General features: G+C 39.5%; 1 protein-coding gene across 2 annotated transcripts; it reads right to left on the bottom strand.

Moving 5' to 3' along the window:
• Positions 1-426: 426 nt before the first annotated feature.
• On the bottom strand, positions 427-24,288 carry ric8a (RIC8 guanine nucleotide exchange factor A). 2 transcript variants are annotated; one of them, XM_047596831.1, is made up of 14 exons: positions 23,733-24,287; positions 17,519-17,566; positions 15,545-15,758; positions 7,110-7,261; positions 6,934-7,014; positions 6,461-6,560; positions 5,831-6,018; positions 5,632-5,726; positions 5,382-5,532; positions 4,901-4,996; positions 4,572-4,716; positions 3,777-3,921; positions 2,938-3,057; positions 427-2,057 (listed from the first exon to the last, which is right to left on the bottom strand). In XM_047596831.1, the coding sequence occupies exons 1-14, from the start codon at positions 23,814-23,816 to the stop codon at positions 1,916-1,918; spliced, it is 1,761 nt and encodes a 586-aa protein (XP_047452787.1). In that variant the 5' UTR covers positions 23,817-24,287; the 3' UTR covers positions 427-1,915. The 2 variants fall into 2 exon arrangements, with proteins under 2 accessions (XP_047452787.1, XP_047452788.1); XM_047596832.1 differs by lacking the exon at positions 15,545-15,758 and having other exon boundaries at positions 23,733-24,288.
• Positions 24,289-24,303: the final 15 nt, after the last annotated feature.

The following is a 24,303-nucleotide window of genomic DNA, read 5'->3' as shown; positions in this document are numbered from 1 at the left end:
AACTGTAGGCTAACTGTGCTAAATGTGGGTTAAGTGTGCTAACTGTGGGATAACAATGCTAACTGTAAGCTAATGGTGGGTTACGTGTGCTAACTGTGCTACATGTGGGTTAACTGTACTAAATATAGCCTAACTGCACTAAATGTAGGCTAGCTTTGCTAACCGTAAGCTAACTGTGCTAAATGTGGGTTAAGTGTGCTAAATGTGGGTTAACAGTGCCTACTGTAAGCTAACTGTGGGTTAACAGTGCTAACTGTGCTAACCGTAAGCTAACTGTGCTAAATGTAGGCTAAGTGTGCTATTCCCATGTTGACAGAGACGGTAAACCTGGCAGCAGCCCCCCTGGCCCTTTTAAAATTTCGCAGAGGGAATTTTCTAGTTTTGTTTTTGTCATCTTGAGAAATGATTAAATCATCCAGACAGATATCATTTGTTCTTCATGTATTTATTGTTAACTTTCCCAAAAGACATCTTTTTGTCTAAAAGGTTAACAGAGAGAGGATTTTTCTCTTCAGATTAGTCTAGGAGTCTGTCCTTGGGGATAACAGTTACAGTTAAATTTTATGTCTGTTGTCGTATAGGAGTGCTAACTGCAACAGATTTACAACAACATTGCCAGAATCCCCATAGATTCCACTATGCTACTTTTTTCTTTCATAATTATTATTATATATGCCTCTCTCACTTTCTCTTTCTATTAAGACAGTGTTTGCATTATAATTACACCACATTTATCATATCACATTTATTGTACAGTACATGCGTTTGTATATAGATAAGAATCTAAACTGGTAATTTATCCAACTGCAGGTTTACATTTTACCTCTAAATATAAAACAGCTGAAGGGCTCATGAAAAACAAGTATCTAAAACTCATTAGCTATTTTTTATTTTAAATACGGATCTGATTCCAACATCTTATTCTGAACAGTGACTCGTTAGTCTTCATACAATTTCTCCTACTCAAATAAGTGAAAGTTTCCACTGTGAAGATGTCTGTGGCAGGAACAACAGCAACTGGGATATTCTGGAACAGCATGATACTGTTGAATTTGGCAAGTTTCACTTCCAAATCTTTTGAATTCCATTCACCTCAGTGCTTTGAGAGGTCAACTGTATACTGCAGCTAAACAAATCAAATGCAACACATTTATGTTAAAATGTCGATAGTTGTTGTTTCTCAGTTATGATATGCTGGCTGATTTGAATGTGACTGATATTTGTGTTTGGCAAACATTGTGCTGTTGATTACTTATTTAAAATTGCTAGTGTGAAAACCCCACTGAAATTAATGAGTGAAAACAACATGTTCCCCTGCAGTGAAATGAATCACCTAAGCTAGTGGTAACCTTAATAACCTTAACCTTTAAAAACAAAAAGTCAGCATTATCATTTGGAGTTACTTGTATTTGGGGTCTTTCTGTGTGTAGTTTGTCCTCCCTGTGTATGCGCGTTCTCTCTGGGTGCTCTGGTTTCCTCGCGCCATCCAAAGACATTGAATTTGGGTGAATTTGTGTTTCTAAATAGGCCGTTGGTGTGATTGTGAATAGTTGTCTGTCTCTCTGTATTAGCTCTGCGATGGATTCGCGAGCTGTCCAGGGTGTACAACTGGGGTAGGCTCCACCGCTCCCATGACCCCCCAGACATCAAACGGTTACAGAAAATTAATTAATGTATTTGACATTTGACAGGATGCAAAATCAGCAATATGGTCCATTATACTGCTTCTATGTACGCCATGTTCTCCTATCACTTTTACGAAATAAATACCAACTTTCTGTTCCCTGCTTCCCCAAAGAATAAATAAAATACAACAGGTTTAGAATTAGAAGTGACACATGATTGTCTAAAATATAGATTTTCTAGGTTTGTCACAGTGGCTGAATCTGTTACTGCCTCCATTCTTCTGTGTTTACTAGGCTTCATTTTCATTGTCTGAATTAGGTGGCTCTTCTGACTGAAACAGAGGATTATGGGTCAGTTTATGCAAGTCCTCTGGAGATATCTCTCTCATTGTTCCATCCACACCAAGCTGCATGGGCTGGATCATGTTGGTCCTGCAGAGAGTGGAAGTTAAGACATAATTCAGTTCAATTCACTTTTATGTTATTTTATCTGTCTGTCTGCCTGTCTCCAAAGCCAAACCTGTGTGTTTAATTTGCCATGAGTTCATGTGGCACTAAAAGTTTTTTATTCAGTTAAATGCACTTTGTTAAATGCCACATTCAGATATGACTGGTAAAAATGTTATTGCTACAACTGTGTACATTTTGTTTTTATGTACTTTGAGATATGTCTGGGAATTACAGCAGAATTCCAATCAATTACAGCTCCCCCGTTGTGTTTTACACAATTTTTGATGTGCCTAATTTAAAAGAGAGACTATGAATACAAAGTGGTTATTTTTCATCACATTGATCTGTATTGATTTGAAATTTGTCATTACCAGTTGCTTACTGGGCACCTAATATGTCTGACCTAGTGACATTTAAGCAGCCCTGATTTAGGTGATGCATGTTATGAATATATTAATAATAAATAAAAAAGAATGGATTGAGCTAGCATTTAAAATACAAATTGTTGAATTGTTTGGTTATTATACAGTGTGCTCATAAATGAAGGGTTATATAGATAAATAGGAATACAAAGGCATCAAACTGTGGGTGACAATGGCAGTTCTATTTCAGATGAGTTTGTTGCTGTAATGTATGTATATATGAGGTATCATAAGTCAGTTGGTGAATTATGCGTTCAGGTAGGAATGGATAACTACAAGCATTAAACACTACACAGGATGGGGTCAGGACCACAGATAAGTGGCATGCATTAGATCAAAAACATACAGCACATAGCTACTGAAGATCGTGGCAATTGAACGAAGTACATTTGATTATTAGTGCAAGTCTTTGTTAATGAGTGTTTCCTTTGTTTACTGACCTTGATAGTCTATCAAACATGTTGACCAGCTTCATAGCTTCATATTCCTTTTGCTCATCTGTCATTCCTTCCATGGGATTGGGTTGGTCCTCCTCTACAACTCCTGTTACTGGGTTTATACTAGACAACAGTGGGACAGAACGAAATATCAACAGTCATCCAGACATGGTTAAAACTTTTGCTACCATGTCTTTCTACAGTAATAAAACAAATTCAGTTCAAGTGCATAGTTTCAAGTGTTAGTCTCTTAAGCAAAGAATACTGAATCTTGTTTGGTATGTGAATGCCAGCACCTATTTTATCAGAAGAGAGTTGTGACATTAAACCTAAAAAAAAAAAAAAATTTAAATAAATAAAGCAAATTATACTATTTTCTTGATCAGCAATTTATTATATCCAGCTTTTTCAGAGGTTGAAAGTTGGAGGTTGAAGGTTTGTGGTTGAAAATTGGAGGTTGAAACTGAGAGGTTGAACCTTTGAGGTTGAATAGTTTGAGGTTGATTTTTTTTTAATGTTCAGTTTTACTAGGTTGATTTTTTTATTGTTAATTTTATGAGGTTGAACTTTTTTTGATGTTGATTTTTTTTAATGTAAACTACATTTACCTAGCAATTTATATTCAAACTCTGATGGCACAGAAAAACTTCCATGGGGTGGGGGGTTGCTGGAGTCTATCCCAGACTACCCAGAGTGCACCCTGGACAGTTGTCAGTCTAACACAGGGCTCGTACTTAGTTTTGATTCTAAGTAAAAATGTCTTTTTTGGAGTTTTTCAAATATAACTCTTTCTTGTTTGGTAATAACAATAGTTCAGGTGACAGTGTTGTGTTGGTACTGACTGAGCCTTGGCCCCTCTGTACTCTTCTGTTTCAGAGTCTTCATCCTCAGAGTAGATCCCAGAGTCTCTTCCCCCTGCAAGTAGTCCTCTGGCAGCCAGCAGACCTGCTGCATTTCCATATCCAGTGTACTTTATGAACCTTGAAACTTGAAGAAGATTGAAGACTGTTGAAATGGCAGTACACATAACAGTATAAAAAAAAAACACTAATACATTAATAGTATTACAAAAAAATCTGCCCACCAAATCTTTGGTAGAGTTTGTCACCAAATGCATTTCAGATCAGCATAACCATTAATGTATTATTTCATGCTGTACAAATTGAGATTTACACTTACAAGTCACCTTATAAAGTACACCTTGTTAATACGAGGTGGGACCCCCTGTTGTCTTTAGAACTGCCTTAATTCTTCAGGGCAAGGTGTTGGAAACATTCTTTAGAGACTTTTGTTTCATACTGACATAACTTCATGCATTTGCTGCAGATTTGTGAGCTGATGCTTGATAGAATCAATAACTATGCAATGTTCAAAGCCGTGTAAATTACCTCACTTTCCCATTATGATGCTTTGTTTGAACTTCATGTCTACATGATGCACTGACTTGCTACCATGTGACTGGCTGATTAGATGTGATGAAGATTGTGATGTAAATCACATTTTATTGAGGCTTAAGTTGTTTTACACATTTATTCAGGCATTGCTTTGAATAAGAAACAATGTGAATTGTGAAAATCAATCATATAAACGTCAGCATGTATTATTGAAACCAACCACGAGAAATACATTTTTCTTACCATTTTCTTTGCAGAGAACAAAGAGGAATTCAGCAGCACTGTTCTTAATATCAGTGTCAATATGTGTCATGAGACGGACAATTTTGTTCCTCAGAGCACTGCCCATCTCTGGCCTGTTTCTCACATCACGCAGTGGGGGCAGCACCTAAGCAAACATACAGACATAAGACAAGCACATGCACACGCAATTTTTTAATATAAACATTTAATACATACATTACCAAGTAAAATAATCTTGAAATGTGCATATCAATGAAGACCAGGGCCTTCAAAATACCAACAGTGCTCATAATGTATTTATTCAACAACAATTCTCGCCCAGTACTGACTTTTGACCTGAGGAACTTCCTGGTCTCTCTATGGATGCGGGCACTCTCAGTCAGCAAGCTCAGTGATGGCAGAAGATTCTCTTTCAGCTTATGTCCCTGAGATATATACAAGTAAATGTTTATAATCCAGTAAATTGTGGCAAAAACATTTTTGCCACAATTTACAATTTACTTAATAATGTTAAAATATTCACATTTCAACATGGAATGCATTTATAAAATAGTGAAACATATTACACTTGACAAGCAATGACCACAGAACTTTTGTTGCCCATGTTTCTCATAATGACAATCTACACCAAATATATAGATAGAGTGTGATTACAGAAATTATTAAGTTATCTGCATCTGTAAAAAAAAAATAATTAAAAAGTATACATATAAAACTGAAAATAAGCAAACAAATACTATACCAATGTTATTCATGGTTTTAATTTTTCATTGAAGGTAATGAACCCATACACATAGTACCTTGTCTTACCCTGTCCATTTTTTTCTCCATGAAGTTAAGCAGTATGTTGACAGCATCCATATTGACCCCCATGTACTCAATGGAGCCTGATTGCACCTTAGGCTTTAACAATACATCCAAACAAGGCAATGGAAGGTTACCTAGCAAATTCACAGTGTGGCTGAGAAAAAAAAAAGTACAAGGTGTAAGAAGATCACATAACAGGAGAGCAATGAATGAATGAGGTAACCTATGAACAGAAAATAATGCGTTGTACTACCTGTGAAACTCCTCAGTGCGTTCTTCTCCATCTGCATGGCTCATTAGACAGTGCCTCAGAATTGCTCCTAAATGTCTGTACTCTGCTGCTTCTTCCTTTTCTCCCGCGTGCACACATACACACAATGAATAAAATATTAATTAATATTTACAAATGGTTCACATAATATAAAAGCACCCCCTATTTTTTTTTTCATTACCTCATCAACTTTGGTTCTGTTTGTGTCAAATGTAATGTTGAACATTATTTTCAATATTTCCGTAGCGAGTTCTGTTTCCTGCCGGCACAATGGGGGCAGGTCTTCAGGTTGAATGTCAACTAATCCTGTCCTTGCTGTCTCCAGTGTATCTGGCCAACATAGACCCAGTGTGGCTTCTAATCTCTTGCCTACAACATATACAGGAAAGGAAGTTACCACCTAATGCACTTTATCTTACTACATTGGTGTCTACATTTCAGTGCATGTATCAGGGTGGCATGATGTACATAGATTTTTAAAAGTGTTCATTTATTCATTTGTTGACAAAAAGTCACACACAAAACTAAATGCAACAGACTTTGCCGTAGTAGAGATTTGACCACACATCTGTTTGACCAATCACAAGCAAGAAACATCACTGCGGGCAAATATCTCTTCTCATCAAATATACCTAGAACGTGGTCGCTAAAGGTTGCAAAAAAATTAGCTCCTGGAACTCTGATAGAGGACAGTGTAGAAAAAATATAGAAGCCAAGACAAGTGGTAGAACCTGTAATGGGGCAGTAAGTTCCCAATGTAGAATAAGAACCTTTGTTTGGAAATCTTCATTGGTTACAGTGGTAACATTACCTAGGAGACTGATTCCATGAAGATCCTGAGCCAACTGTGCTCTTACATCCATTCTTAGGGCAGTCAGCAGGAAGGTGAGGCGCAAGTCAAAGAAACATACCTGCACAAAAAAGCAAGCTCATGAAGAACTAGTCATACACTTATATTTTTCCTCCTTATAGGTTGGTTGGTTGGATGTCAAACCGCAGGGTTTACTTACTAACTGAAATGCATATGCTGCCCAGTGTATAAAGAGCTATTTGATTTTATTGATATAGTGTAAAATACAGATGAGGTACAATAAGCAGGCTCAAGCATAGTCTCTTTGATGTATTTCTGCTTTTAAAATAATTAATAAATATATTGACTTTGGTATTAAGGAAGAGTCTTGTTCAGCATGTATAAATTTGTCAGAAATGTTTGGGGGATTACTCAGTTAATTCATTTATTTTTTGCCAACATGTCATCTGACACCATTTTACTAATGTCCATACCTCATGGGTCCAAGCGGGATCATGACATTGCTTCAGTCTTTCTGCCACGCCTTTAATAAGCTGTAGATCTGCTGCTACCACCTGCCATCCATCCATTGAAGAGTCAGATTTGATAAATAGGCCCAAACCAAATAAACTTAAAGGAATCAAAGGAATGTATGACACAGCAAACTGACCTGTCCTGTCTGATTGTGTAGCAGAATGTTACAGATGGACTTGAGAGCTTCAACAATCACCTCTCGTTCAGGGTTTTCGGGAATAGAAGAATCCTTCACCACCTTACTGTATACTTCTGCTGTCTCTTCCTGATCTTTTTCCTCATCTTCCACTAAACAGTGAGAAATCAGGTCATTGAAGTTGCATTTAACATTTAAATGATTTTATAAAATATATAAAATATTTTAAAAAGAGGACAAAGATTAACTGATTCATTTTTCATATTTTATTAATTATGAACTTATAAGACACAACTTGGTTGGGTTCTGAGCTCAACACCAAGTGTCTATGGTTTTTAATATTAATATGGAATTCAATTTGGGGCCACTATTGTAGCAAAACTATTTGCAAATGTGTACTTGGATCCACAAATATGTAAAGTTAATTTGCAAATGCGTACATTGATTTATATGATTTATTTGGCCTCGAGATTGGGCATCTTCTCACACGTGACTTTTGCTACACTCCTGCCGCGGAAGATCCACAGATGCGTACAGCCATAAACATACGTAGACGTCGCATTGAGCGCTGAATCATACGTCAATGCCTGCACCGTTTTTGTATGTGGCAAAGTGGAGCGATCTGAGCATAGACATATATACGAGAGACATCTATACATCTATACATTGAGATATGTGTGTATATAATGTTCATCGGCAACGGACCAACCTGCTCGTTGCGGCGTCTATGTGTATATGTCTATGCGTGCAGTGATTTGCAAATGCGCATAGAGACTTGTGTGCCTCCGTAGCTATACAGCTCCATAGCATAGCACCAATCAATGATAGCGGCCACCACTACTTGGGCTGGTTGGATAGACTTTCTGACTGGGACGTATGCTCCAGGGTGAAACCAGGCGGCAACCTCCAGGTCTGAGTGATTCAATTCTATTCAATTCAGTTTTATTTATATAGCGCCAATAACAATACAAATCGTCTCAAGACGCTTCACAAAAACCAGCCTGCAACCTCCAGTGCAGCCTGAGGGCGACGGTGGCAAAGAAAAACTCCCTTTTAACAGGAAGAAACCTTGAGCAGAACCCAGCTCATATGGAGGGACCCATCTGCCGAAGGCCAGCCGGGTAGAAACAGAGAAGATAGAGAGAAAAGAAGAGCAGGTGATGAAGCCCATGCAGAAGTGCAAAAAATTGCAGTTCATCAAGCCACTTGAGACTGGCTGGAAAAGGGAACAAATCCCCATAGACCCCCATGTTAAAAAGCCCAACTTTACAGCATTATTAAACATGTTTAGAGCTCGGTTCAAAAAACGGTTTTGGCGTCGATGGTTAATTTCAATATTCATGACAACTGTATGGAGGGTGAATTTTTTTCGTTTATTTTTTATTACCATTTAAAATTCTGCATAATTAAGGGCATTCCCGCTTTGAGTGACAGCTGAGGTATGGGAGCTGCCAGAGGCTGCTAGTCTTGGTCTCTCTGCTAGTCCTCACCCAAGCTAATGACAACCTTTCAGCTGAGTTTGAGGTTTTGATCCATTTTGGATCATTTTAAATAAAAAATAATTATCGTCTGCTTTGCTGCACTTCCCACAAGTTCATCCAGTAAGTGAATTTGGAGAATTGTTATGGTCAGTGTCAGTACCCTATAGCCAGTCCGGTAGCTGAAGTTAACTTTCTAATTCGCCAGCTAATAAATTAGCCTTAGGTTGGCCTTCCAGCGAGGCTCTGGTTGTTAGCCAGGCTAACAGGAGGCTATCTATCAAACTGCCACCGAAGTCAGAACGTAAATAATAATTAATAATACTTTTAAATAAAGTGTCTCCGTTTGGGAAATATTAATCCATCATAAAGTAGGAAACAATGTCTTGTTCACGTTCACTTTTTTGCTCGTTGGGCTAATTGGTGACTCTAAATTGACCCTAGGTGTGTGTGTGAGTGCAAATGGTTGTATGTCTCAGTGTTAGCCCTGTGATAGGCTGCCGACCTGTCCAGGCTGTACCCCGCCTCTCACCCGATGCCAGCTGGAAAAGGCTCCAGCAACCCCCCGCGACCCTAGTGCAGGATTAAGCGGTACGGAAGATGAGATGAAATGATGTTCACTTTTTCCAAAAGACCAATGCTACGGTAAAAACGACAGACTTGGTTTGGTTTGACGTGTTCAGCTGTGTTCACTTATATTAAAATATATATGTTATATTACAGTATGGGTCGAAACATAGTGTTAGTCGAGATGTTGAAACAAGGTTGTAGTATATATGTTAGTAGTTTAAGTTAGATGGTAATGGAAATTAAGATCGACGAACCAAAATGTGAATATGTGTAATAATATTCCTATACATTCTTTACATATAACAAATGCATTGTTTTACATGTTTATTTGTGTGAAATTCAGGTGATCCAGATGTTCTACATGGACTATCAGGATTTCTCAGCTGGGCAGAGTTTTTTGAAAGTCATCACTCCATCACCGAATTTTATTATAGCTCTAATACATTTTTTTTTTTTATTTAAGACATTAATCTCCAAATCATAACTGTATTTAATGCATTATATATTATATTTTAGTTGGGACAAATGGCATCAAACCGGGAGCGAGGCCTCCGTGTTAGCCGGCTGCTAGCACCTCGGATAGTGATTAGCCGAGCTCGGTAGCATGGGTTAACTGGGTATCACAGAGTTGGGTAGGCAGATTTCAATGTTCAGGCTGCTTTAGGTCCGCCCCAACATGACCCCAATACCCATATTTGGAGTATCCGAGTGTGGGTAGAATAAAGCTCATCCAACAGCTTTATTCAACAATTGCAGGCTCCGCCCACTTCGGGCTTCATTTTTGAAATTCAGAATCAGGTGACGTCATGATGGGTTTGTCCATAGTATACACAGTCAATGGTTCAATGTCTATTCATGAGTTATGTCATTAAAGAAACTAGAAGTCAATGGATCAAGATAATACAGCTATTTGATAACCTCAGCTAATGCAGATCAACTACATTGTGCTCAAATTGTTACTGCTAACATTATTTTAGCTAGTTTGTATATTGATATTTAAAAGACACCAGACTTCAGGTCTGATGTCTTGAAAATAGTGCCTGGCAGCCTGTTTAGAAGGCCGGCTAACTCACAGTGGGCTAGGATGAAAGTGAAGCCGAGTAAGTCTCGGAGTATCTCAGTTGATTAAGGAAAGGTAGTAGATAAGAGGTCTGTCATAAATGAGGAGGTGATTCCCACAGTGCTCAGTCAGGGCTCCCAGGAAAGTTGAGGTTATGGTGTATGCAATCTGGGTTATTGCCCCGACTAATGTGGCCACTGACAGTATATGAGGTTCCTCTGAAGCTTGAAAGGATGATTAATTCATCAATTAGGAGATGGTTTGATGTCCCACGCTGCCTAAGCAACGCAGCCTTGTATGGGAAAGGCAGACTGGAGCTCCCAGTAACTAGCGTTGTAGCTAGATGAGTTTAGGTGTGTTAAGGCTAGACTGGAGATGACCCTTAGTCAGATGAAAGATACAGTACAGTGTACAGCCCCCACTGTTAAAACAGGGAGGAAATGAAATCCGAGAGACGTGGTTCAGGAAGCACAGGCTGCCCTCAGGCTTAGGGATATCATAGGTCATGTACAGCAAGGGCATGGGGCCTGGGGCCTGGGGCCTGGGGCCTGGGGCTGTGTGCAGGGAAACCTGTAGAGCAAGGCATCAACAGCGGGAAAGAGGAAGATAGTAGTGGAAGAAATTCATAGGCAAGAGAAAGCAATGAGATACACTAAGGCAGTGTCGCAGGCTAAGCAAGGACAGTGGGTGAACTGGGAGATTGTAGAGAAAAGGAAGTTAAATTGGAGAGAGCTGTGGAGCATGGAGGCTAGTAGGATTAAATTTACGATAGGGGCTATTTAGGATGTGCGGCCATCTGCCCAGAACCTAAACCAGTGGTTAGGGGAGGATGCTGCCTGCCCACTTTGTTCTTATGTGTGTACACTTAGCCACATTCTGACAGGTTGCAACCTCTCCCAAGGGTGATATACCTGATGTCACAACCAGGTTCTTTTTATAACTAATTTCCCTTTATAACAAAACAGATCCAAGTAGTGAAGTATAAAAAAAAAACATGTTACATGTTAGTTAAAAGTGAGGAAAAACGCGTTGAAGCAAATTCCTCATCTGCTAGAAAGGAGAATAGGCATATTATATTTGTCCAGGAGGGAGATAAAGCCAGACCAGCGAGAATCTGGCACAGCACGGGGCAGCTAAGGCTTGACGGAGCCTGGGAGCTGAGGTCCAATTTAAACGGCCGGCTAACCATTCCAGAACACTAACAAGTTGCATAGAAAAGAAAGTGTACTTTGTGGAATTTAGTGTCTCGCTGGAAGACAGAGCCAAGAAGGTGAACGAGCGCAAGAGAGATAAATATGCTGAGATGGCATCAGAAACTGAGCAGCAAGGCTGGAGTGCCCATGTGCAGCCAGTGGAGGTTGGTTGTCGTGGATTTGTTGCAAAATCCGAAGTTATGCCTATAACTATGGATCTATGAGACCGAACGATGACTGTCACCACGGTCATTACCTTGAATGATGCCCTCATCTCCCTATCCTCGAGGCCTATATATCAACAATGTCATGGAAAGGACCTTATGAGGCATAGCTCGCCGCCCATGTAAGCACAAGGTGACTACACCACTTCCTCCTGCTGGAATGCCTCAGCCGGTTACGAGCGACAAAGAGATGGTGACGGTCATAGTTTGGTCTCATAGATCCACAGTTATAGGCATAATAAAGGTGCAGGGGACGCCACATTGACTGTAGAACCTGGAGAATGTGCAGGAAGTGCTCCAGGTTGCTGCCGCACAATCTCTGACAGAGGAACGCCTTTTAAGGCAGCCCAGGAAGTGGTAACTCCCCTGGTGGAATGAGCGCCACATGTCCTGGGATTGGAATACCCTGACCCGAGTTGGCTTCAACAATGGCATTGACAATCCAATGGGACAAGCTTTGCTTAGACACAGGATGACCAACCTTCTGTCCCCCAAAACAGACAAACAACTGAGAGTGCAAGTGCCTCAAAGATTGAGTGCATGCAACATAAGCCTTCAACGCCCCTCATCAAGCACAAAGCAAGCAACCCAGCGTCCACCTGAAAAAAAGGGACTGACCAGACTGAAAGGCGCTGATGTCAATCAGCGTTGGTCAATCAGGGTTGACCGTTTCAGGGTTTACCACCTTTGGCAGAAACCAATGGTTCGGCCATAGAGACACGCCCGAGTCATCGGCCTTCCGCCGCAAACAAGTTTCACTAACAAACAAAGCATGTAGTTCACATAACCCCTTAGCCAAGCACACAGACAAGAGGAAAGCCATTTTGTAGGTCAAGACCTTAAGGCAACACTGATCCCACAGTTCATAAGGAGCCTGCATCAGGGATCACAGTACCACAGGGAGGTCCCATGATGGAGCCCTGGGTGTCCTGTGTGGGCGCAGTCAATGTGCCCCCCTAATGAACTGAGAGACCAGTGGGTGTATCCCCACTGTAACACCGTCAACCCCCTGATGAAAGCAAGAAACAGCAGCAGTATAAACCTTGATCGTGCTAGGAGTCCTGTCTGAGTCAAAAAGTGACTGCAGAAAGGCAAGAACCAGATCAATCGGACAGACGAACGGATCTACCTGTTTGTGGCAACAACATGCTGAGAATACCTTTCACCACTGGTCATAGTTAGCCCAAGTGGAGGGGGCCCGAGTATTGCCCAGGGTTCTTAGGATGGCCTCTTATAAGTCGTGAGAGAGGGACTAAGAAGGGGCCAAGCCCAAAGCTGCAAAACTCCCGGTTTGGGGTGCCAGATTTGACCCCCTACCTGGGAGAGAAGGTCTGCCCTGACTCGCAGGGCCCATGGTTGCCGACAGGAATGCAGAAAATCCACCATTGCTATTTTGCACGAGTTGGGCATTCGCAGGAAAGAACAGAGGGTCGCTGTGAACAACAAGCCAATCGCAGAAGAAGAAGAAGAGAAACGGAGCCACTAGAAGAACAGTCTGAGGGATAGTGCGGATCTTACCTGCACCAGAAGTAGCGCGTACGAGATTAAAAAATTTAGTATTATCCCTCCCTACCTCGATATACCGTTCAAAATTTGAACGTCAGATTAGATTACTTTTCGGACGTCAGACGTCTAAGACAGGTGCAGTTTTTTAATCAAAATTGTTGTTATCAATATGAATAATTAGGAATATAAATTATGTGAGATGAAACACTATTTTATTATTAAGTTTAATTATTTTTTATTGAGAACATGTTATTATTATTATTTTTTAGTTTTTTCTATGTTTATTTTCATGTTCTCCCTCTGTATTTATGGAATCAGGTCTGGTTAAGATTAACCGCTAGGCTAATATTAGTTCTGCACCACAGTGGTACCATAACAAATTATCATACCAAAAGCTTACTAACACATAGGGGATGCATTGAATGGGTCAAATTATCGTATACGTACAATAAGTATGTTACGATATATATGATATGTATGTACATAAATCTATATATACACATATGTTTATATATACGGGCGAAAGAGGGGGCACATTTATGAACATTATATACACATATATCTCAATGTATGCATGCCTCTCGTATATATGTCTATGCTCTGATTGCTCCACTTTGCCACATCCAAAATGGCGGTGATGTTGACGTTAGGGCTGGGCATATCGATCTAAATATCGACAGTATCAATACTAAGGCCAGCATCGGTATCGGATCGATACTAGCGTACTGAGATTGATGCTTTTGTTACAGTTTTTCGTCTATATGTCCTGCAAATTACTCGTCACAGAATTCATGCAAGTGCAGCTTCTCTCCAAGTCTGTGCGTGGCAGGAGATTCTCCATCCTAACCTGTAGTAAAAGGTGTATACAGAGTTTGATACTCAAATCCTGCACTCACAGCAGTATCACACAGCTGGTAGTGATGCTGTTATTGAAATGCACCGGTATTTGGAAGAGAAGACAACTACACGGGATACAGAGTGACTTCTGTGATGGAAAATTAATGAGCCAACATTTCCCTCTCTGTGCAATTTTTATATTTATTATTACATTGTTGATTTTGTTTTTAATTATTTGCTCAACTGACTACTGTTACTGTCTTTTTCATTGTTGTTGTGTTGTTTACATTATTTATATTTTTGTAACATTATTTCTTTTTCTTATTTTGCAATATTTTTAAAATATTGTTTTGTTTTAAAACAATCAAATGCAATTTTCTCAACAATGTAAACCATTGTGAGTTATGGTAATTCAAAAACCGCGTACTTTAACAGATTGCTGAGATCCGCTCGGTTTTGAAGGGTTAAAAAAGGTTAGCGCAAGGCGCTCATGAATACTCGTAAATTCAGGTAATACAGCCACACACAATATCAGCCTGTCCTCTATTTTGCCTTTTGTGGTTGCACACACACTCTCTGAGCTTACAGCTAAATTGCATGTATGTAGTAAAAGGGGAATTATTTAAATGTTGAACTCTTAAATAGTTTTATACTGTAATTAGTTAAGAAAAACAGTTTATTTACCTAAATATTTGTCCTGTATTTTACCATAATCATAATCAACTAATTAAAGGCAAAATTACGAAATTATTCAGTGATCATGACATTTCAAGAAAAGCCCAGTATTTACTTGGTATCGGATCGATATCAAACTTCCCAGTATCGCCCAGCCCTAGTTGATGTACGATTCAGTGCTCAATGCAGCGTCTACATATATATGTCTATGGTTTATTTGACCAGCCCAGGTAGTGGTGGCTATCATTGGTGCTTGCGCCCCCTGGTGGTATGGAGCTGTATAGCTACGGAGGCACACAAGTCTCTATGCGCATTTGTGGATCTTCCGCGGCAGGAATGTACCAAAAGTCACGTTGAAGAAGATGCCCAATCTTGAGGCCCGATAAATCATATAAATCAATGTATACATTTGCAAATTTACTTAAAACATATGTGAATTGTTTTTTACACATTTGTGGATCTGGTTACGCATTTGTGGATTGCAATACGCATTTGTGGATTGGGTTACACATTTGCAAATTCATTTTACACATTTGTGGATCTGGTTATACATTTGTAAATAGTTTTGCTACAATAATGGCCCCGTGTCAAATGTCAAGTTTGCAGGTTAATTGGGGGTTTTAAATTGGAGCTAGGTGTGCATGTGAATGTGAATGTTTTTGTTGCTCAATCTTGGCTCCAATGACAGCTGTGCTAGGCTCACAACCATCTATATGGTATTGATGGATAGAGAGTTTCCAAGTTGTCCTGGAAAGATATTGCAAAGCCAAAATGGATTAGTCTGTCAATGTAAAGATCTAGGGAATTTTATTAGAGAAATAACAAAACAGGAACACCAGGGTAATCATCTTTCAACATGTTAAAACCTTTGAGAATCCGAGGTAAAAATTACCTCGGTCCTCCACTGGCTTGCTGTGGGTATGAGTGACAGTGCTGGCAATGGCAATACCAGCATGCTGAGCGAGAGTTGACATGGCTGAGTGACTGATGAATGGATCCAGGCAATGTGGATCTCTGGAGAGAATTCGAACAGTTTCTAGACAGGCCAGGAGACAGGAGGGCTGCAAGTCCCTGTTTAGGAATCGAAGCACCAACTCTCCCAGCATCTGCATCACACAACAAAACAGCAAGATGACACTTACTTCTTTATAATACATAATTATTAGATTACATCATAGGTCTTCAACATGGTATCCGTGACCCCTAGGAGGTACACTGAGGTACTGCAGAGGGGTTGCAAAATCTTTGCTTCATACACACTCCTGATCAAAATCTTAAAACCAGTTACAAAATTGCAATAATGGATCTTAAGATGGTTCAGAGTCAAGCTTCAAAATGCAAAAATTAAGAAATGGGAGGAAGAGACCAAAAGGTTTGAGCAAGCAGATTGAAAATAACAATTTAACTGAAATAGGCTGTTCATCAGCTGATCAAAAGTTTAAGACCATAAAACAAAAACGAAATCCCCCTCAAAACAGAAATGAAAGTTTGAAAAAAGGACTCAGTAATGAGTAGCTCCACCATTCTTGTTGATCACTTCAAATATTTGTTTCGGCACGCATGATGCTAGTGTTTCCAGGTAGTGGGAATGTCGCTCCAGGTGGTGAAGATGGCTTCATGAAGGGCATCCACTGTCTGGAACTGATGTCCATTTTTGTAAATTTCCCTTGCCATCCATCATCAAATGTTCTCAGTCGTAAAAAATAATGTATATGTATGAATAGCTCTAGGCTGAGGTTAATACAGAACACATATAGCAGGTACAGGTCCCCTACTTAATCTCTCCAACAGTTAGGGTTCCTTGGCCTTCCCTGGATAAGGTTAGGTTATGTTAGAAGATTAGATTCAACTTAATTTTCATCGCATATGCACAGAGTGACGAAATGCAGTTTAGCATCTAATCAGAAGTGCAATAAACAGTAAGTGCATGGAACCACATCTCATAAATCGTGTGGTATATAAGTGGTAAAGTTTTTTGGTTTTTTTAGCATATTTGCAGCACACAATGAATGAGGTACTGTGAACACATTATACAGATGTATTTGTGTGTTAAATTTAAGCGACTGTAAGAGGAATTATAACATAATTTCCAATAAAGGAAATGGCCAGATGATAAATTAGGCAATGCAAATACTGATAAAGTGAGCATTAAACAGTGCATAAATAATAAGCAGTAGTCTCCTAATGTTAATAGTGCAATATTTGGTTGTTTGGAGTGTCCAGTAGTGCAGTGGTGATGGTTTAACAGTCTTTGGTCAGTGAGGGAATGAAGAGTTGAGGGGTGTGAGTGAATTGGTGTGTAGGGGTCAGCAGGGGAAAGTGGGGGGCAGAGTTCAGAAGGGGGAAATGGCTATTTCTCAGTCTACTGATCCTTGTCCAGAGGCCTCTGAAGCCTGTGAACTTTGAAAAGTATTTAGATTTTGTTCCATCAGTTTGTCTTGTACATGTCAGTGCCATCTTAAGGAATGTTTTAGTACATAGTCTATTCACACTCATGCTAGCTGGTCAGCCAAGACGTTTCTTTGTTGACAATCAGAAATCAGTTGGTACAAGTTCATGTCCTTCACATGAACTTTGTTGTGGTTAGAACATAGACATGGCTGCAGTATTTACAGTATAACTTTGTCATTAACAGAGATGAACACACCAAAATTATTTTCACTGATATCATCATTAAAATTACTTCTTAGTAAGAACACAGCTATCTTTTCTATCTATCTTGTTTTTGTTGTAAGACACTGGCCAAAATGTTGAAAAAAAATTGTACATCATGTTTTGTGAGCTATGTATTTTCAAAGAAGCATTTTCTCATTGACTAAAAGAAAGAAGATGTGTGGAAGATGTTTTAGTGGAAATACAGGATTACCTTTCTTTCCTGCTCTTCTTCCTCTCTGAATGTAAAGCACAGATTCATCTGAAAACAAGAAATAGCACAAAAATATTAGCCAGAGACTGAAGAAGAAAATGTAAAATAAATAAAGACATAAATGTGTAACACAATGAGAAAAGGGAGAATAAGATTTACAATATGCAACAAACTAAATTATTCCAAATATTAGCATCTTAAATCTTTCAAAATGAGATGTGGGATATTTGATCTTATGTTCAATAATAATAATAAAAAAGTAATTTAATTACAGATCTTTTTTCAAGATCTGGCAGATGTAACAGTCTGTTTGGTGGTGGTAATCAAATAATAGATGTTTCAAAGAAAGACAGAAACATAAACAGATTGATTGACAGATAATGATCCGGATTTTGTTCAAGGTCCTTTCCTTTGGCACCAATTTCATTGACTCCCCCTCTGTCCCTACCACATAGCCCACCTTCTGTATCAGTTTGTGCAGCTGCAAAGTACCCTTCTTCTTAGTGCTGCCTCCCCAGCACACCACAGAGTAGAAGAGGGCACTGGCAAAGATAGTGTGGTAGAACATGTCCAGCACCTTCTGGCAGATGTTAAACAACCTTAGCTGAGGAAGTAGACGTGGCTCTGACCTTTTTTCTATATTGAGTCTAGTACTGCCTTCACATTGAAAATAGCAGGTTGACATGGGATTTTCAGACCTGGGTTGAACTGCCTTGGTGTGTTTTCATACTGCCAGCAGTCTGCGGTCTGACCTCCCACTGTGAGAGCTCCATACCTGCTTTTTTCCTCCCTCTCATACATCATCTCATCAACAACGTCATCATTACACACTGAAGTGTACTGGGACACTCGAAAGGTAAACAGTGGAAAGCATGATGCATCCCAAGCCGCTCCTGCTCATCGTGTCATTTATCACGATTTTTTTTTTTTTTTTTTAACACTTCCAGTGTGTTGCTGATCTTCCAAACAGGCCGGTCAAACCCTCACTCTTTCAAAAGGCTGGTGATATTCAAATAAATCACTGTAAATTGCTGCACACCAAACCTCCTCTTCTTCTTGGATAAAGAGCAGCTCGCGGATCTCACGGTCTTGCCAGTGCGCTACCATCATCAATGGAAAAGTGTGCCATATCATTATACAAGCTGTACATAAACACTACCGATTGGTGCGATTTCCCAAACATGACATAGGGCTAATTCACATATGTGCTTCCATTAACAATCGTATAACAACACATTTGATTTTTTTGATTGAAAAAATGGACAAAAATCTCTGACCATCAGAGATTGGTCTTGGGGAGACCAACAGGAAGACTGATCTTATGGAAGTAGACCAACGTTATGGTGTAAATAACATGGCTGACATGACCAATGTTTGTGTAAATCGTGCCTGTGAAAGGGGCTCATGTTAGCCAACCAGTCCAGTTTACGATAAGGGATAAAGTTGTGGAGAAGTTTAAAGCAGGTATAGGTTAGGTTATAAAAAAATATCCCAGGCTTTGAACATCTCAAGGACTAGTGTTCAATCCATCATCCAAAAATGGAGCTGGTCAGAGTTGATGGGAAGATGGATGGAGCTAAATATAGGGCAATCCTGGAAGAAAACCTGTTGGAGGCTGCAAAAGACTTGAGACTGGGAAGGAGATTCATCTTCCAGCAAGACAATGAAAAACATAAAGCTAGTGCTACAATGGAATGGTTTAGATCCGAGAATATTCATGTTTTAGAATGGCCCAGTCAAAGTCTAGACCTAAATCCCATTGAGCATCTGTAGCAGGATTTGAAAATTGCTGTTCACAAACGCTCTCCATCCAATCTGGCTGAGCTTGAACTATTTTGCAAAGAAGAATGGGCAAAAATTTCAGCGTCTAGGTGTGCAAAGCTGATAGAGACATACCCCAAAAGACTGTAATTGCAGTGAAAGGAGACTCTACAAAGTATTGAAGGGAGGCTGAATACAAATGCGCACCACATTTTTCAGATTTTTATTTGCTTAAAATTTTGAAAACTATGGATCATTTCCATTCCACTTCACATTTATGTGCTACTTTTGGTTGGTCTATCATATAAAATCTCAACTAAATACATTCAAGTTTGTGATTGTAAGCTCACAAAATGTGAAAAAGTTCAAGGGGTATGAATACTTTTTCAAAGCACTGTACTGAGGTCTCCCAGTGAGAAACCACTTCCAGATATCAGTTACTGTGACACTGGTGACCCCATCGTGCAGCCATGTATTTGCCTGTCAAAACCCCCATTAAATTGGAATTAGGTGGTAGTCAGGCATAGGTAAAGTAACACACAAACACGAACTGGGGTAAGGTTGTTTCAATCGGTTGTCTCCCTTCAGTAGTCTTCCCATTACTACTTTTGTGGCTTCTGTGGAGGAAATGCACATAAACAGTGAAGTAATAGGATAGGATATTATTGTTGTGTCTGGATATCGATTGATGTTCCCTGCCATCCTACTTGGATGAATAACGAAACATTGTTAGGAAACTCTGCAACTCCAGTTGCCCTTGTTTCAGCTTGACACACTATTTTCTTTAGTAATGATACTTCTTATGTTTATGTTATGCCAGTTGACGCAGAAGCTACGGAAACAGTTTGTCAACAGTTGAGTTTACCACAGTGATGCAGACCACAAGAGCTATGATCAGTTCATTTACTAGTAGCGTGTTTCCGCTTTAGTATTTCCAGCTGCTTCTCCATCAACTTAACTTAACTGAGAGGGTTTGGAGATACACACATTGGTATGACTGTTTGGCAATATTTCGGCGCAAATTTCAGTTGCCATTGTTGAAAGTAAAGCAGGAAATGGAAGGTGAAAAATTACCCCGACTGGCAAAAAAGAAACATTGTTACAGAGTGACCAACACGCAAGTTACGGCTTCTTAACAAGACACCACATTAAAATAAATTAAAAAAAACAAACAAACAAAAAAAACCCAGCGTTGTCTAGCGTTTGGGTGGTCTTTTTGCAGAGTGAGCCAGACTGACAAGCACACAACTATACATGTGTCACACCAGCAGAGGGTACTTGCATCCCAGTAGTATGAATTAAGCATTAGGGCTGGACAATTATGGAAAGAATAATGATCACGATTATTTTGACTGATATTGAAATCAAGATTAATAAACAAGATTATTCATTGATTTCAAAAAAAGTATTTATTGAACCACCAAAACTCAACTTTAAATATAACATTTTATAGTATAAATGTAACAGCCTCCGTTATCTCTCGCTGTCACCGGAGCCGGTGGGATATGGAGTGGCATTGTAAAGAGTGTCCTCAATGGAGGACTGTGTTGCGGTGGCGGTGGCTGAAGTTGACGCGCTTTTTTGGGTCTTTTGCTCCTTCAATACTTTGTCATAGACCACTTTATGGTAGAACTTTAAATGGTTAAATAAATTTGTTGTTGCTTTGGGGTATAGACATGACAGTGTGACAAACTTTGCAGACAATCTCCTTCTGCTCCACGTCCGACAATTTGAATCCAACATGTCTCCAAATGACTGAAGTTGTCCTACCTTTCTTTTCAACTAAAGGCTCAGGCTGGCTTTCTGCCATGTTGTCAATCACTCCTTCCACAATTGATCCTCACACGTCACGTTTGCTGCAGCTGCACACAACAGAGGTGCGTTCATGGTGCTTTTACAGCTCAGGAACTTACATACACCGCGCTGCACATTAATCGTTTTTCTTCAATTACAGTGTTTTTATGATCTTGAGAAGCCGATATCGAAATCGGGATCAAAATTCAATTAATTGTCCAGCCCTATTAAGCATTACTCCTACGTGGTTTTGGTGTTATGTGACCTGGCAACATTCTGCAGTGTCAGAGAAAGACGGACAAGATTTATGCCGAGCATGTATAGTTTTATAGTCAACATGCATCATGTTATGTCAGTGCTGCAAAACACAAAATTGAAGGAGCCTAATGTGAATCCCAACAAACTGAACAAAATAGAGCCTACAAAGAAAGATAGATGACACAGACCATGCAATTTGAATGTCTCCAGTCTCCTGTAAGACTAAGCCTATGATCTCTGAGAGCTCTTTAGTAGAATTGGATTTGTTGGTGCTTTAGGTGACTATATTTGTGTCAGATAATCTAATCCTATTGCCGTTAAGATCAACTTCCACAGTACCTCAACAGATGTATGTCTATCTCTTTTCTTTTCTTGAGGTACTGTGAGCAAGCAATTGGATGGATGAATAAAGTCTGTCTAAGTCAGCAACATTCTTCCTACAGATGCGCAAGTCTGCATAAATGTGCAGAAACTCTGTTTGCCCAGGAAATGAAATGAAAGCTTGATTCTTCAGGAAAAAGTAAAATGAATATGGAAAAGGCAAAAGCAAAAGGCATTCTGTGGCCAGAATTTTGAAATAAGGCAAATAATAGTGATTTTCTCCCAACATCATCAGGTCTCTTTCTGGACGATGGGGCGCCATGCGTTGAACTGATTATTTCACTGGTTTTCTCCATCTTGGACCCCCTTGAAAATGAGATGGTTCATCTCAAGGGGTTATCCATAATAAATTTGTTAGCATTTTCGTTGGTCAGATGTCAGGGCCTCGGCTTCTGCCAGTGACAAGCCCATCAATTGCAGCTCCTTGGCTATCACGTTGATCCATTGAATTTGGGGGACTTCTCAGGGGCGTTTCCAGTCAGCATCTTTAGGGTGGAAGTGAAGAATGGCTTGAGTGGGGTGTTCAGGTGTGAGTCTTTTGACATGGACATACCAACACGTTCCCGTAATGCGGTGTTGGGAACTTGGTCGAACCATTTTATGCCCTCAATTGTGCACGGCGCTCCTGGCAGCCATCAATCCTGACAGCCAGGGTCTTGTTGACAGGCCACATTTCTGCTCCATAGAGCTAGTTGTCTCACAACAAGTTCCACAATTGTTGTAAGACAGTAATGCATTACTGGTCAAGGTCTGGGATACATTAGATGGTGAGTTAACAGCTGGTGACTCTGACAAAGAGTATATAAATTTTTTTTTGCCAAATGACTCAAAGTAATGTGAAATAATCTCTGAAACAAATCAGCAATGGTGAATAAATTGAGATTCATTTTGGATATGCTAAATAAATGCATTTAAAGAGGGAGCCTTAGTGTGCAAACGTTCTTTTTTCTTCCTGAAGATATGGTTTTTGGTCCAGCACCTGTTTACCTTGGATGTGGGCAGCTGCCCAGCTTTCTGCATCTTGATCCATGGAAGTTCAAACTCAACACTTGCAGTACTTAAATAATCTACAACAGATATAGTGCAGGACACTTGAGACATTTTTGTTTAGGTTCAGATCTGTTTTACTGAAATGCAAAGGGCCACAGTCTATTGAGCAGGTGGTTTAATGTTAGGACTCAATAGTGAACATTTGTATTTTTCTAAGATTCACCACCAGCTCAATCTACTATTAAATATATATTGATAACATTCTATACTTGTCAGTTTATTAAGTCGCCTGCATGGTCAGCTAGTAACAACATATTTTGTGAAAACTATTGTTACCATAATTATTCACTTAATTACTCACAGAGCCACACAGTTGATTTTGTAGCTAAAAGAAAAACATAACAATGTGAGCCACTGAAGAACTTCACTTACTGATTCCGTGCTGACACACTTGTTTGCTTGATCTGTCTGTAATTATGGTGCGATGGTGTGTTGTGTTTCATGTATCTCTGTTATTTCTTGGTGTGTAGAGGTTTTGTCTGCAATTGCTTTGCAGTGCTGTGCGTTAACAGCGTTTCTCTTCTTGTTACATCTATGTAATGACATGCAAATGCAATGTACAGTTTGGTAAAAAGAATTTTCCCCAGAGACAGTAAAGTCTAACTAACTAAAAGAAAAAGTACCTCTGTATTTTAGTGCACTAGTGAGATAAATGTCAATCCCCCATGAGGATCAATACAGTAATATCTTATCTTATCTTATCTTATCTTATCTTATCTATCTCCACCTGGTACACTCAATGATGCTGCCCCCCTTCTCTCTCATCATAAAGCTCTTTTAATTTAATCTATTTTTTTTTAGAAAAAACTCTAATTAAGGACACAGAAAGCATCATTATCTAAATCTAAACGTTGTTTATAGCCGACCCAGAATGTACAAAATAAGCTATTTGTACAAACAGACAACATTTACACAACAAATGTGTTGTAGCAAGAAAATGTTTCAGCATATGAGCCGCCCTTGTGTTTACCTGCTCGTTGTAACTCTGTAAAGCTTTCAAAGCGATGTCTTGTTCTCCCGTCTCCAGTTGAACCAAGACGGTTTTTAAATCCATTTTTATGATTTGTGACTTGACTGCTGCTTACTCCTGGATTAGCCGGTGGGAGGGTGGTATGTGTGCGTGTTTGTCCTTCAGATTGCATGTACACTTTGTAGTCTGCCACCAGATACAAATGACAGTATGATGTCTGAATCCCAACGCACTAGCAGCAAGAGATAAGCGGAAAGGATAAGCGAGTGCTGCGTTTACTGTCCCAAAGAAAGATCGGGCAGACGAACGAATCCGGGCAACGTTCAAACGGGCCAACGATGTTCGATGTGAAATGTAAAGGAAACGCGTGGCGGCTTTAATGTTATACATATAAAAACAGAATTTCTGGCAAGCAGGGTTGCTTAACTAATGAAGTGCATCGATTTAAACATTTCACATCTTTCGCTGCCGCTTTCTTTCACTGTTTGTCTACAGCTCGAAAAAAGGCAAACTCCATTCTTCCGGGCTACAAAATACACATATCATGATTAAATGACGCTTTGACGGGACA

Source organism: Mugil cephalus, chromosome 10 (assembly GCF_022458985.1).
Source record: "Mugil cephalus isolate CIBA_MC_2020 chromosome 10, CIBA_Mcephalus_1.1, whole genome shotgun sequence".
NCBI lineage: Eukaryota > Metazoa > Chordata > Actinopteri > Mugiliformes > Mugilidae > Mugil > Mugil cephalus.
This window is presented reverse-complemented; position numbering and strand designations above follow the sequence as displayed.

What these genes read in the sequence shown, in the direction of transcription:
- ric8a (XM_047596831.1), bottom strand. Translation starts at nt 23,816, where the DNA reads ATGGATTTAAAAACCGTCTTGGTTCAACTGGAGACGGGAGAACAAGAC. An exon ending in CAAGCCAGTGGAGGACCGAG is followed by an intron (nt 7,262 to 15,544) that starts GTAATTTTTACC and finishes CTCACTGTTTAG; the next exon opens with TGGAAGATGAGGAAAAAGAT. An exon ending in ATGTTTGATAGACTATCAAG is followed by an intron (nt 2,058 to 2,937) that starts GTCAGTAAACAA and finishes CACTCTCTGCAG; the next exon opens with GACCAACATGATCCAGCCCA.